Consider the following 16628-nt stretch of genomic DNA (forward strand, 5'->3'; position numbering starts at 1 on the left):
TCTGAAATATATCATTTTCTGAAGAAAAAAACTGTTTTTAAAAACTTTGCAAACCTAGCTTTAAAATTAGACAATATTTAAAACTTTTGCTCAGGTTTTAAGCTAACCTTGTGACCCCAAATTAAGACATATATTTTATGGCCTAAAAAGAATGCTTTTATTTGTTTTTTGAATTACCAAAAGTTTGAGTCGACTTGAGAATTATAAGGAGTTAAAATGAGTTTCATTTTTTCTTTCGGATCGAGTTTTGCAGCAAAAACATACTTTTTAATGCGAATTAATAATACAATAAGAACCAGATAACATTTAATTTATTGTTATCTTTTTCCTTTACATTTAAAAATATCGTTATTGATTGTTTAACTTGCAAATAAGTGTCAGCTAAACATTTTTAAAAATATGCAACAATTGAAAAAGTGGCAATTCGTAGGTGAAAGGAAAAACAAAGACGATATTTAATCCACATTATCTTGGGCCTCACTGTGTGTTAGAAAAGTAGATGGTTTAATCCCTTCATGTTCCCAGCGCTATTAATATTAATTAGAGATGGTGTAAGCAGAGGTTTAGTTTAGTCCTGTCATTTATTCTAGGATTATATACCGTTTAATTCTAATCCAGCTACATTCTTCCTAGGATTTTAGGGATCGTTTCCAATTTTTGAAAACGATCGTTTCGTTTTGGAAAACGACGAAGAAATAACGATGACGCAACCATCATTTAAACAAACGATCGTTAATAAAATATCGTTTTTAAAAAACGGTCGTGTTAAAAAGATAGTTTTTTGTTTAAAAAACTATCATTTTTAAAAACTCAGATTCATTAGCGAAGTTTATTTTTGAACGAAACTATTGGTTTTTTCGTTTTTCAAGTTCAAAACGAGTTGTATGTTTAAAAAAACTATCGTTTTTTCAACGAATTGATCGTTTTTAGAAATAAGATAAAAAGTAAACCAAAACTATCGTTATTTCTGTCGTTTTAAAAAGGGATTAACAACCCTATATTGGAAGTGATGTCAAGTAACTGTAAGGAAGTGACATATTACAACTAAGAAGTGATGTAAAGGAACTATGAGGAAGAGTATCTGGGAAGTGATGGTAGAGTAACTATTAGGAAGTGACGCGTACGTTATTGGAAGTTGCTATAAGGAAGTTACTTACATATCTTGGAAGTGGTATTTTTAGACCTTTAAGTTTTTGTAGACAAATTTTCCTTATATTCACAAAATTCTTGGTTTTCAAAATTTGCAAGTGCATTGTGTGCATCCTCCCCAATACGCCCTCTTTGTGACAGAGAACGATTTTAAATGTTATTACAATTAAAGTGAAAACTTTTGAATAAAATGGCGGTAATCTTTAACGCAAAATCTGCTGCTAGGTTACAGCTTTCAAATTTGAGAATAACTGCTTGTTAGTTCTCTCTATTAATTTATTCGTGGACAAGGGATATCTAAAGTTTCTTAAAATCCTCCCATGAGGAAAAAAATTTACATTTCTAAATTTTCCTCAAAAAATTAGCATTTCTTAACTTCCAAAGCAAATTTATTCCCTTTAATCTTAAATAAAAGCTTATTTTAATTTGACATTCACAGCCATTATTTCTTTTCTTTCAATTAATTTAATTTTAATTTTTTTAATTCAAATTATTGGAATCTAATTTATCTGTAGGCCTGAACAACTGCAAAATGTAGTCAAAGATAATAAAATACATCATCCTTGGATGCATTCAATGCTTGATTCCGAAAAGTTCAGCTAAAATAAGAGTCTCCTGTTTCTATAAGATTTCAGATAGAATTCAGAGCTGGGAACTTTAGAATGGTGGATATCGAATTCGATGCTTGAGCCTCTCTTTTTCTTAATCTCGAGACTAACCTAATCTTGTACTTGTATCCTGAAAAGTGTATAAAATTCAACCAATAAGAGTCACGTTTCAAAAACCGGGAAATTTTTGAAATTGTGCGGGTTAAAGATTACTAGACAGAAACGGGACGGTCTCACTAATTTTAAAAACCGGTCTTGATTTTTCTGGGCTATATCGTGAAATGAGTGGTTTAAGCAAGATATTGATAGTGTCCACATTGGATATTTGGATTAAGCAGTCGGGATTAAGTACAAGAATCCCAATCTAGAGTTCCCAGCTCAGCATAAATTAATATTTTATTTCTTTATTAATTATTTATCCGAACTGTTTTTCGAAGATTTGTATGACCTTAAATATTTCAAACTATGAATTCTGTTAGATCAAATAATATAAGTTTGAAATATCAAAGATTTACGACATTAGGTTCCGAAGATATAGGGATTATAAATTCAGAGTTTGTGGCAAAGACTCAATTCCTTTGCTGAAAATAGAAATAACCCATGGGTGCCCAAAGGGTATTTTTTCTTCAAAATTAAAAATTTTGTTATTATATATAAGCCAAACTACCCTCTACCCCTCTCTCTTCACTAAAACCCACTATTTCTTCGTTCGGAGTACTGCAAACCACAGCATGTACATTGTACACACCGAAAGTTTAGTTGAGTGTCCCCTTACCACTCCTGGCCCGTATTCGCCCCTTCCCCTTCCTGTAATTCAAATTTTACGATTAAACCAACTTGAAAATCAAATATAAAAGGACTTGAATTTCAAGGGTGTGACCTAGGACTGAGCACGTTACTAATTTTTAAATCCTTTTCCGGTTTATTCGTTAATACAAGTTACAACGCGCGTAAAGGACAGGGCCAATAATTAACCGCCCGTTTTTAATGGAAAACGAGTAACGTTCGTTAGAACTCGTTGAGAAATCATTGCAAACTAGCCAGGAGGAGATCATGAATGGTGCGAAATGAATGGTACGCGTACGACTAAGTGACCTCGTTGCTCCGTTAATTTTGATTTTAGGCGCAATTATGAGAAAAGGCTAATTTTTTCGGTTATTTATTATTAATTAAAAACTATTTTGTTCTTAAAGAATTCTTCAAAAGAGGAATTATGATAAATATTATATTAATTTTAATCTTTCGTTCAATTACTTCAGTTTGATGTGATATAGGTTTTCATAGTGCAAATTTAATGAATTTGAGCCTCGTCTCAAATCCCTAAAAACAGGTTTAATTGAGCGCCGGCTTAAATCTTGAAACTGCATTGAATACGATTTTAAGTGGAACAACCCATATTTGAGCCAAGGCGTAAATTTAAACCGCGACTCAAATTCTTTTAATTCGGCCTTAGGTTCATTTATATTTCGAGAAATGTTATTTTCAGTTTTGGTTAGGTTAGATAGACATTGAAATTCTCTATGGAATAGAGTTTTTGGCACAAACTCAAATATCTTTGCAACCTAATGGTATTAACCTTTGATATTTTAAACTTAGATTATTTAGTCTAACAGAATTCATAGTTTGAAATATCTAAGGTTTACGCCAATAAGTTCCAAAGATTAGAAAATCAGAGTTTTTGGCAAAGACTCAACCTCCCCCCCCCATCCCCCTGAAAATGTATAGAGTAAAACTGTATAAATACCCTATTGTGTGTGTTATGTATGTACACAATATGTATGCTTGTTTACAAAATAAAACATATAAGAATATTAATAGAGAAAAATTACACTTGCTAATTAAAAAATCAATTTTTGGGCGGGATTATGTTTAAAGCACAATTGTATACACTAATAGTGGTAATTAATTTTGCAAAATAAACTATATTAATAAATATAGAAATATATTAACGCTAGGTAAATAGCCATAGAGAATAGAATATATAGAGAGGAATTAACTAGAAAAAAGTGTAAAACGGCCATTTTGTTGTACTGTTTCCATACTGCAGGTATACTTCACATATTTATGCTATATAACCTGTTGGGCCCTGGAATATCATTTTATAGAAAATCTAAAATTATTTGACCAATTATCATTTCATATAGACTCTATGCCTTCCACTTTACAAACGATGATTTTCCGTTATAACCATAAATCAAATGATGTTTTTATTCACCTAATTCATTATGAAGTTTATTTTACAGTTTAAAAAATCGAAATTGAAATGGATAGTCTAGGGAACATACTGTATTAATGTACTCTACTTCATATAATTTGTGAACATTTACATGATTTGTACACTTTGAACTCCCTTTCAGGCTGAAAGGGACTGAAAAAATTCATACCGAGAGATTCTTTTAATTCCTGTCTATATATTCTATTCTCTATGTAAATAGCACGCTTCGCGCCTATTTTTCTGACAATAAACTTAGCTTTTTGACGTTACACAGCTGTACATTTCAAAATGATAACAATAAAGAATTTTTTTAATAAATGTTCCTTTTTTACTTTCAGACCGATTAAATATATTATCAAGTACATTAGATTTGTACACGCTCAGTACAGTACAGCTGTATTCTATACGTCACAAGTGTCAACAGTTTTATGTGTCCGACAAAATTCTTAATAATATAGTGATAATAAAGTGCTTATCTTACAGTGAAATAAGTGCAATTTTGTGTTCTATATTTTATTGTTTTTACACTTTTTTATATAATCTTGGAAAGCATGTCAACTAATGGGAGAAAATGTTGTTTTCCTTGTTACATTTGACACTTGTGACGTCATGTATAATTGGTCCATATCTGTGTTGCCCGTATTGTATTGGATAATCTATTTAAGGCCAATAAAATAAATTGACCACCCTCAATTTCTTAAATGATTGGGCCTGATCGGTTCAGCCGATTCAACATTTAATGGACACAAAGAGACAAGACAAATCTTATTTTCAATGTTTTCTATTTAAATCTGTAAAATGCTTTTTGGGTTGACATTTTAAAAGTTTGTTCTCGATGAAATGCAAAAACATCAAATTAATTTTCTCTCCTTTTTATCAACTTTTTGTGCTGAGTAATATGTCTCGTTAATATTCGTTAGACCTACAAAGAGAGAGTGTGGGGGGAGGGCAGGCCTTTTGGCTGGTAGGGGGAGGGGGGGTACACTTTTGGAGAAAAGAGATTTTTGAAAAAAAAATAATTTACAATAATTATCCTTCCAACTGCAGCCTTTTAAATATTATTCATTATTTGTCAATCTTTCATAATAAAACTACTCAACATTTGTATGGTGTAGCTTTTTAAACCTTACATAAAGTTTAGTGATTTTTGGGTTGAATAATAAATTCTTTTCATTTTAAGATTTTTAGAAAATGAATCGCAGGATTATCACAGAACAAACCTGTGTGTAATTCAGGATTTTAAAAGCTATAAAAGTATTATTGGTAGGATGATTATGTAAAAGGATGAGTAAAGGATAAAATCTGGATGAGAGAAGGATGGTATTTGGATGTTTGGTGGATGATTTTATGGATGAGAAGAGTATGTAAATAATGGGAGAATTTAATTAGCCATATGAGAGGAAGATGCATTTGGATGAAGTTTCGTCTTGAAGAAAAATACGTAAATCCGCGAAATAACAATATAAAAATCCAAGAACTCAAACCATCCAAGACAGAACTGCATAATTAAAAAAAAAATTAAATATTACCCTTTACAGTCTACAGAACATATCTGTTATTTCAGTAATACATTCATTAATAAGGACATCTTTTTTTTGGTGGAAATCAAGAATTATGAAAAAATTTATTTAGTAAAGGAATAGAGTTTTTGACACAAACTCAAAATTTGAAATTCATATATCTTTCAAACTAGATGGTTAAAACCTTTGATATTTAAAATTCAGAATATTTGATCTTACATATTTTAAAGTTTGACATATTAAACGTCTAGAACTTCGGGTTGCAGAGATAGTAGATTAAAAAATCAGCGTTTGTGGCAAAAATCAGTTCCTTTGGAGGAATCTAAAAGTAAATTTTTTGTAAACGTGTTGAAATAAAGAATTATTTTTCGGCCAATAACATGTATTAGAAAAAAACTTGATAGTGTTAGAAATCATGAAGTAGAAAAAATCTTTTTTGGATTGTAAATACACCTTTGTTTGGGTTAAACATGCTTGTTTGCAAGAAAATAATCAACCTAATTGGTAAATATTATGACGTGTCATGGTTTCCAACTTGGATAGAAAAAAAAAACTTGTTTGGTTTCCAAAATTGATCGTACAAACAAACTTGTTTGGTTTCCAACATTGATCGTAAAAACAAAACTTGTATGGTTTCCAACATGGATTGTAAAAACAAACTTGTTTGGTTTCCAACATGGATTGTAAAAACAAACTTGTTTGGTTTCCAACATGGATTGTAAAAACAAACTTGTTTGGTTTCCAACATGGATAGCAAAAAAACATATTTGGTTTCCAACATGGTACGTAGAAACAAACTTGTTTGGTTTTTAACATGGGTTGTAAGAACAAACTTGTTTGGTTTTTAACATGGATCGTAAAAACAAACTTGTTTGGTTTTCAACATGGATTGTAAAAACAAACTTATTTGGTTTCCAACATGGATTGTAAAAACAAACTTGTTGGGTTTTCAACATGGATCGTAAAAACAAACTTGTTTGGTTTTCAACATGGGTTGTAAGAACAAACTTGTTTGGTTTTCAACATGGATCGTAAAAACAAACTTGTTTGGTTTCCAACATGGTACGTAGAAACAAACTTGTTTGGTTTTCAACATGGATCGTACAAACAAACTTGTTTGGTTTCCAACATTGATCGTAAAAACAAACTTCTTTGGTTTCCAACATGGTACGTAGAAACAAACTTGTTTGGTTTTCATCATGGATCGTAAAAACAAACTTGTTTGGTTTCCAACATGGATTGTAAAAACAAACTTGTTTGGTTTCCAGCATGGATTGTAAAAAAAAAACTTGTTTGGTTTCCAACATGGATAGCACAAAAACATATTTGGTTTCTAACATGGTACGTAGGAACAAACTTGTTTGGTTTTCAACATGGATCGTAAAAACAAACTAGTTTGGTTTTCAACATGGATTGAAAAAAAAAAAAAAACTTGTTTGGTTTCCAACATGGATTGTAAAAACAAACTTATTTGGTTTCCAACATCGTAGGTAGAAACAAACTTGTTTGGTTTTCAACATGGATCGTAAAAACAAACTTGTTTGGTTTTCAACATGGATCGTACAAACAAACTTGTTTGGTTTCCAACATGGGTTGTAAGAACAAACTTATTTGGTTTCCAACATTGATCGTAAGAACAAACTTGTTTGGTTTCCAACATTGATCGTAAGAACAAACTTGTTTGGTTTCCAACATGGATCGTAAAAACAAACTTGTTTGGTTTCCAACATTGATCGTAAGAACAAACTTGTTTGGTTTTCATCATGGATCGTAAAAACAAACTTGTTTGGTTTCCAACATGGATAGAAAAAAATTCTTGTTTGGTTTCCAACATGGATTGTAAAAACAAGGATTTTAGGAAGGTTTTGGTTTCTCATAAATTTTGTCTGAAATCTTTTTCAAATTTCTACAGTTTTTCAGACACATTAGTTTAAGCATTGGAAGTTTCTCTGAAAATCCAGCACTATTTCAAAATGATTTAAACTTGCTCTGCAATTTTTGAGTTTAGAGGGAATAATGACGAAATTTCAAGTTATCCTCCATTTACAAAGAGGTCTGTCTAATTCATAGCGTTTATAGTATACCCTTTAAACCGTTGTTTAAGCATAGAAGACGGAGAAATACGTAATTTTCTCTCTAAAACTTTAGTGCCGGCAGCCGAGCACTTGATTGTACTATTGTGTACATTGTGAACTCCATAGAAATGACCGAACACATTTTACGGACTAGAACTGATATATCAGAATATTATTATTAATACAAAACAATTTGCATACAAAATAATCTGTAAGCGTAATTTCAAGTGACCCTCCATTTAAAGAGAAACATGCTCGATTCACAATAGTACCCTTCAAGGTATTAGGTTAGATCCCCAGCGCAACTTCCCCAGTCACAACTTCCCCGAGACATCTTCCCCAACAGCAATTTCCCCGACAACCAATTTCCCCAACAGCAATTTCCCCAATTACTAATTTCCCCAACAGCAACTTCCCCAACTACCAATTTCCCTAACAACAATTTCCCCAATCACTAATTTTCCCAACAGCAACTTCCCCAACAACAATTTCCTCAATCACTAATTTTCCCAACAGCAACTTCCCCAACAACAATTTCCCCATGCAGTAAAACAGCAACTTTCTCAACAACTATTTCCCCATGCAGTAAAATATTAAATATTTCCGTTTTTAACATTATTCCAATGAACAAATGTGCAATTTTAAAATTAATAATTCGCAACTTTTTTAATGTGAAAAAATCAGTTGTATTAGAGTCGACAATGTTGGCAGTTTATACACTGTCCTCGAAGAAGAGAAATGTTCTGGTGGATCCCAATAAGTATGAGTACAACCTATAATCAATGTCAAGGGACAAATCTGAATCATTCTGGAACTGTGTGGAGAAAAGAATCTTACTGCATGGGGAAATTGGTGTTTGGGAAGTTGCTGTTGGGGGAAATAAGTGACTGGGGAAGATAGTGTTGGGGAAATTAGCGGTTGGGGAAGTCGCTGTTGGGAAAATTAGTGACTGGGGAAGTTAGTGTTGGGAAAATTAGCGGTTGGGGAAGTTGCTGTTGGTGAAATTAGTGACTGGGGAAGTTAGTGTTGGGAAAATTAGCGGTTGGGGAAGTCGCTGTTGGGGAAATTAGTGACTGGGGAAGTTAGTGTTAGGGAAGTTGTGACTGGGGATATTGTGTTGGGGAAGATGTGCTGGGGATCTAACCTAACATCCCCTTGAAACCTTTATCTTATTAATTACGTAGAAGACAACTTAGTTTTCTTGCTGGAATGTTAATTCATTCTGATAATTTCCATCATAGTTTTCCTGCAGTAAAAATTCGAAGTCACTTTAATAGAGAACATGGATATCTAATTCATACTTGATCAGACAAAGTTTTTAAGGGTACAGTTGACAGACCTTTTAAACTATTTTGAGAGATTCCTTTTATAATCTATGAATTGTCCTCTATGTATTTTATAATCTATGAATTGTCCTCTATGTATTTTATAATCTATGAATTGTCCTCTATTATATATTATATTTATATGTGTTGGTTGTTGATATACTGGTCCCATCATAAAATATATAAAAAGAGAGGGATAGTGTTTCATCAAACATTAGGTGTTAACATGGTTATATACCAACCTTAATATTAGATCATGCAGATATATATATATATATGAGCTCTATAGGTGTATGTCTGTTTGTCATGGTGTATGTCTGTAAATACATTGTGTTCAAAACGTCTAACTAAACTTGAAAATTTGACTCCTAAATTTTTACATATAACATATTACTCAAAAAGAATTTAATTTTGTATTTTTTTTACGTGTTTTTGTTAAATACGTTTTATTTTAATTTTAACATGTATTGCTCTGTCTGTTGAGTCTGTATTATATACGTTTTATTCGTATTTTAACATGTATTGCTCTGTCTGTTGAGTCTGTATTATATACGTTTTATTCTAATTTTAACATGTGTTGCTCTGTATGTTGAGTCTGTATTATATATGTTTTATTCTAATTTTAACATGTATTGCTCTGTATGTTGAGTCTGTATTATATACGTTTTATTCTAATTTTAACATGTATTGCTCTGTCTGTTGAGTCTGTATTATATACGTTTTATTCTAATTTTAACATGTATTGCTCTGTCTGTTGAGTCTGTATTATATATGTTTTATTCTAATTTTAACATGTATTGCTCTGTCTCAGGTCTGTTGAGTCTGTATCATATACGTTTTATTCTAATTTTAACATGTATTGCTCTGTCTGTTGAGTCTGTATTATATACGTTTTATTCTAATTTTAACATGTATTGCTCTGTATGTTGAGTCTGTATTATATATGTTTTATTCGTATTTTAACATGTATTGCTCTGTATGTTGAGTCTGTATTATATACGTTTTATTCTTATTTTAACATGTATTGCTCTGTCTGTTGAGTCTGTATTATATACGTTTTATTCTAATTTTAACATGTTATGCTCTGTCTGTTGAGTCTGTATGTATAAAATATATGTGTTTTTCCTGTGTTTTGTGTATTAGGTTTTTGGTAAACATACACTTGAACTTATTGGGACTATATTGACCTAGAACCAATTATATTGAATTATTTAGTTAAGTATGCATACAACAACGCCATGCCTCATGCATGATTTAATATACACATTCTTACTAGAACCATATTTTTATCCCCCCCCCCTCTCCGGACCCCATCCACTATTGAAAACAGAAAAAGGAATTTAGTATTTGTCAAAAACTCTAATTTTTTGGATCCTATAATCATTGCAACATAGTGTCGTAAAGCCTAGATATTTCAAACTATCAATTATGTTTGATCAAATAATCTAAGTTTGAAATATCAAAGGTTTGCACCATCAGGTTGCAATGATATATGAATAAGAAAATTAGAGTTTTGGCAAAAAGACTCAATTCTTTCCGCGGACTTCTATAATGTTATCTTAGGTGTTCGTTAATCTTTGACGCTTAATCTTGATATCCAATATGGGTACTTTCAAATTTGAGGATTAATGTTTGATCCCTTTATTTAGGGTATTGACCGCCACGGGATATCATAGAACATAGAAAAAATGGCCTGCTTAAAATAGATATCAATGCTTAATCCCAACATTCACTACTCAAAAGTTTTAACTTCAGCTTCGGTATATATCAGGACAGTATAAAGTAACAAATAAGCTAAATATATTGTGAAAGAGCAGTGTGAAGCGCCTTAAATAGGCTAATTATATAAATATACCAATAGAGGGAAAGTTGATATTATTTTGTAAACAATAAAAAACGAAGGCTTATTGTTTATATAGAAAAATAATAGGTTTTTAATAAGACAGTAATATCACCATTGTATGTACAAATACAATAATTGTCAACAGTTCACAGTTGTGACAATACTTTTTATGGTAATGTAATCGCCCATTTTCTCAGAAAAAGGATTAGAGTTTTCGTGTTTGCAATATGATCATCTTGTTATATCATCTTCTTCTTGCAAAAACATTAATCTAACCAAAGAATACTTTTCATGTAGCATTTTTGTTTGTTTCGAACATAGTATTTGAAACTGGTTCCTTCGATTTTTCAGGGTCCCAAGAAGGGTAGGGTGCCCCTGAAAAAAATTCCCAGATGTGCGACAAATTTTAGCCTCTTAAAATAATTTTCCTAAATGGCCCAGCCATTTTACTGCTTTCCCCGCCATTTTAAAGTTAAATGATTTCCAAAATGGGATCACATTTTAAAATTTCTTTTAAAAAATACAGAGATAACCCGATTTAGCCGAGAATGGTTTAAAAAGCCCAAGAATGGGAAAAACAGTAAAATTTCTGAACCATTTAGGACATTTTTTTTAAAATGCTAATTTCATTTTTAATCTAGTTTTACCCCAAGGCCTCCAATAAAATGTGTCGCACATATGGAAATTTTTTTCAGGGCACTCTAAGGGTTGGAGTGGAGGCAAAAAGTGCCCCCCACCCTCCTCCAATAAAAATTTCTGGTGTGACAACCAAATTAACTTCTGATTCCCTAATTATATTCTCTATCACGCTTAAAATGCAAAATGTCACAATACAATATATACAGGATTACCCTTATATTTATCATTCCCGGAAAATGTAAACTAGTTTCTCTCTTCGTCAGATCTGCGTTTCAGGCAAAAAACTTAATTTTACCTTGGAATTGTCATATTTTACGAGTTTCAGGTCCTCTTTACATTCTCAATCTTTGTGGGTAATAATGCATTTGATCTTTTTTATCCATGCATATACAAAGCTCATTTTTTAAATAAAGCAGAAAATAGTTTTTTTTTCTAAAAAAATTTGAAAAAAACGGACAAATGTAATTTTCTTGTCTACAGTTTGAAGGGATGGATAGGATCAATCTTGGTTTGCTTCTCTTCATTTCCAGCTGTACTTCAGTTAGGAATGGTAAGCTTTCCATCTTAATGTAATTTTTCAAGAAAAACGTTGAAAAAAATATGAAACCTTGATCAAAACGTTTTTTACAAATACCGATATAATTTTGAAATTAATTGTTTCTTCAATTCTCCCCCTATTAGATTTGATTTTAAATTTCATCTTGTAAAATTCTATTTATAATTTAAACTCTCTAAAAATTCTAAATCTTCTGAACCAGTATCTTAAACTCTCCTAAAATAAACTTTCAAAATTTCCCAATAGATCTCGAATGACTCGAATCAGACACTTTTAAATGCATCTGAGACTCTCTGGAAGGTATATGAAACTCTCTGAAACTCTGAGATACTCTTGGAAACTCTCTAAGTCTCTACAGCTTTGTAAAACTAAGTAATCTCTCTATAGCTCTGTGAGGCTCTTTAAAACTCTGTGGTTTACTTAAAAACTCTCTTATAACCTATAAATATCTCTAAAACTCTCTGAAACTATTTTAAAGTCTCTTAAACTCTTAAAATATATCATAGATTATTCAAACTCTCCAAACATTCTCTCATTACTTTCTAATACTCTCTAATAACTCTCGAAAAACTCTCTGAAAACTCTCTTAAATCTATCTAGAAACTCTCTAATACCTCTAAAACTCTTAAAACTCTATTTTCCTAGATATCCGAAGTGTAGAAAAGGATCGTCAACCTCAAACTATCTTTGATCATTACGATCTTGAACACCAACTCTCTCTGATCAAGGAAATCAAACTCAAATAATCAACTGAACCCGCCGAAATATGATTAAGTGATCGCACCAAAAATGTGAAAACTATAAACATGAGCGCCAAACTGGAAGTCCCAAGATTTCTTCGTTTTAAAGTTTTGACCCCATTAGTTTTACTTTCTCAAAAAAAAGATTTTTGTATTTGGTCTTTAATTCATGATTCTCTGCAAACCGTTAACAGAAAATGTATGGAAAATTCCGAGTTAAATCTTTAAATTGTTCACGTCATCATTAAGATAATGCTTTATTGGGTCACCCTGAATTTTGAAGAAAAAATAAAGTTTTTTTTTAATTTGTCTTAATATCATCTGATAAGATATATGTAATGTATATTGAAAACCTGTTTTCTTAAATTAAGTTTAAGTCGTTTATCAAGAAAAAACCTTTGGGACCAATGAAATAAAATAACATCCTCCACCTTCATTTAATGTGAATAATTGTTAGTTTTAGAACGAACATAATTATTTAAATGTTTGCAAAAAGTTTAACGTTAAGTGTATTAATTTGAAGATGTGCAATAATTAGGCTCAGAGAGAAAATATAATTGAATAACTGTTGCAAAAGGCTTGAGAAACTTCAATTTAAATAGATAAATAGCTGGCACGTTAATACATTTATTTAAGCAGAAATATGTAGAGCTGGCAAGTTAATACATCTATTTATGTAGAAATATGTAGAGATGGCACGTTAATACTTCTATTTAAGTAGATACACATAGGTATTGGCACGTTAATTAAGTAGATTAATGTAGTGCTGGGAACGTTAATACTTCTTTCATGCCCATGCTTTAACAAAATTTTCCATTACTTCCGCTCATTAAGTTATGAATGATACTTTTTACTTTTAGGGCACATTAAAACTTTTCGGGGCACATAAAAGACGTTTTTCAGTGAGTTAATTTGAGTTTGAGTGCTAGGCCGCTATGGCTACAAGGATAGACGAGGATCGGTCTCCTGAAAGTGTGACGGTAGTGAGGGGTGATACAGCCATGCTAGTCTGTACTGTCATCAACATTGGCGATAAATCGGTAGGAATTACTCTTTTTTATGGAACTGTTCTTGTTTTTTTTTTCAAGAGAACGTCGAGTGCATGATTCAAAATGGTACACAATTTATTGATCGATTGAAGAGTTTTTATTTTTTTATTTCGAAAATTAAGGTTTCTGTTCCACAATTCCGTGAGTCCCTTTTGAGAGAATACCACAATTGAAGATAAAACATTTTTTAAAAGAAAATCTAGAATAACTCATGAATCCTATATCAGACAAAGCATGGTACCGTTGTGAATTGAATTTATAAACGGATGATCATTAAGTGTAAGTTTTTACTTCACTATGAAAGAAGGGCACCTGATCCTAGGTATAGTATAGTGGTAGATATGGTTTATATATGATAAATGTCCTCAATATCGGATATAAACTTACAAGATAACTATATATATCTATATATATCTATTGATACCATACCTATAACATTTATATATACTATCATAAAGTAGTTAATACTCAACATGTTTGTTTGTCCAATCATAAATCTTGAATCCCTAAACCGATTTGCCTTAAATTTCAATTAACCACCACGGAAATGTTTTAGCTTGGTTTAAGTTGAGTGAATTGACCAAGGAAAAGCTCAGCTGCCAGGCAAAGCATGGATTCCGAAGCTAGCACCTATTTATTGAGAAGTTTCAAGCCTATTAAAATTAATTCTTGTCCTGAATAAATTATAATCTAAAAAGTCGAGAATCTTCCAGATACAAAGAAAATTTAGGTCCAAAAAAAAACTTAATAACTAGTCGTGCCAAAATAATAGTGTTATTGTTAATTTTATGAAATGCTTGTTTACTTGTCTAAATACAATAGTTATTTTCAATTTTGACAAATCATAAAAAAAGAAAAGCCATGATTAATTTAATTTTCATTTAAGTTGGAAAAAAAATATTAAATAAATAACTTAACTTTTTTGGAGAAAATCTGGGAACCAATTAAACTTTAAAGCATATATTATACAGCTAATTTGATATTTTAGCACAATTTATAGCATGTCTAAAAAAATGCATCAGAAGTTAACATAAATGATAAATAATAAAGTACACAATAGTTTCATAATGTTCTTTAAGTATAGATTTTCCTGAAAATTAGTGCAATAAAGATACTTTTAAGATGAGAGAAATAAATCTTATTTTCGTGAAAAATAATTCCTTAAAATATCCTATTTTCAATAATCTTTCGTGATGATTTTGTTTATTGGTAAAGATCAATCTTGCGGAGTGGGGTTTTTGTTCACACTGAGACCATGGAAAAAGCGGAAATAAAGGGGTTAAGAAATACATGGAAACACATGTATATATGAATTGAGCAAAAAACAGGGAGTAAGGAATAGAAGGGAGATATAACTGACGCGGTTCGCCCTACCATATGATTATACATGCTTTGCAGACGGTACTCCATTTGAATAAGATAAATATTTGTCTGGTGTACAATAACCACGTATACAATAACCTATTCTGAATATTTCTTATACAAATGGAGTACCTGTCTGCAAAGCATGTATAATCATATGGTAGGGCGAACCGCGTCAGTTATATCTCCCTTCTACTCCTTTCTCCCTGGCAAAAAGTCGACCAAAGTTGAAAGGTCACCTTCATACTTTTAAAGATCATAAAAAGGGGCTGTATGCGTAATTTCAAGTGACCCTCCATGAAAAGATTATCTCCAATTCACAACGGTACCCTAACAGCTTTACGAGTATAAATTAGATATCAATATTAATAATTTTAACAACAGATTATTTTAAATTGCGATATTATCAGAATTAAACAGTTATAAACCTAGAAAAACAACAATTTCTTACTTATTATTGATCAGATAAAGGTTTCAAGGGTACCCTTGTGTACAGGGCATTGACATCTTTCCATGGAGGGTCACATGAAATTATGCTTATATAGTCACCACAAAAAATTTGGCCTTCAACTCTTAATGGATACTTGCGGAAGTGACTGCCATTGCCCGGGGAAAATTTTTTTGAATTTTGAAAAAAAAAATATTTTTGAAAATAAAAATGTCTTCCCATTCGGTCCATTCATTTGGGAGGCTATAGCTGACATTAAAATAAGTATACATACAGATATATATATGGGCGAAGAGTTTTGTAATATAGATTATTTTGGATTCCATCAACAACAAAAGCAGACAAACCATGTTTACATTGTGTTCAAACAGTTATGTGTTGGTATGCGAAAACATTTCTTGGTAAAATTTCTTGGTCCAGGAAAGTTTTGACTTTCTTTTCATTCATTCCAACATTTCCATGCATTGGGATAAATGTATTGTTTGACTGATAGAAGAAATGCATCCTAATATTTATTGTTTAGACCTAAAACCTAGCTTCTGCTGCTAAAGATACCAATGTAAAACGAGGGGTTTAAAGGAACTGTTAACTTTATTCACGAGGGGTTTAAAGGAACTGTTAACTTTATTCACGAGGGGTTTAAAGGGACTGTTAACTTTATTCACGAGGGGTTTAAAGGGACTGTTAACTTTTTTCTTAAAAAGTTTTTTAATTTTCTTTGAGACAATATATAAATAAAGATTTAGATATCTTTGTATTTCTGTCTGAAAATTAGATCCAAACCAACCGACAGACAAACCAAACAAATGTAGCTGTAAAGGGAGTGAACGCCTCTAAACTTTATACTTATTGTTTTAGGTATCGTGGCTCCAACTAAGGTACCATGCGTCAGCTGAAGTATCCTTAAGGGAGTGAACGCTTCCAAACTATAAACTTATTGTTGTAGGTAGCTTGGGTTCAAGAAAGGGAGCCAATATGTCAGCTTATTTCTCTTTAAAGGGTGTGAAGGCCTTCAAACTATAAGCTTGTTTTTATGTATCTTGGCTCCGGCTCCGGGAGCCAATATGTCAGCTTTTTCCTAGATATCCGAAGTGTAGAA

The 16628-nt window shown here is 31.5% G+C and overlaps 1 protein-coding gene across 2 annotated transcripts in view; it reads left to right on the forward strand.

Annotated features, from left to right (window-relative positions):
- LOC111711489 (hemicentin-2) overlaps positions 1-16628 on the forward strand; it is a 41803-nt gene that overhangs the window by 6716 nt on the left and 18459 nt on the right. Inside the window, exons 1-4 of one of the 2 annotated variants that reach the window (XM_023485863.1) lie at positions 7414-7545; positions 11855-11924; positions 12576-12658; positions 13600-13710. In XM_023485863.1, the coding sequence (XP_023341631.1) occupies positions 11864-11924; positions 12576-12658; positions 13600-13710 (255 nt within the window). In that variant the 5' untranslated portion in view covers positions 7414-7545; positions 11855-11863. Of the gene's footprint in view, positions 1-7413; positions 7546-11854; positions 11925-12575; positions 12659-13599; positions 13711-16628 lie in introns of those variants that run through there. The other variant, XM_023485862.1, reaches the window with a different exon arrangement.

The sequence above is a fragment of the Eurytemora carolleeae genome, unplaced genomic scaffold (assembly GCF_000591075.1).
Source record: "Eurytemora carolleeae unplaced genomic scaffold, Eaff_2.0 scaffold1173, whole genome shotgun sequence".
NCBI lineage: Eukaryota > Metazoa > Arthropoda > Copepoda > Calanoida > Temoridae > Eurytemora > Eurytemora carolleeae.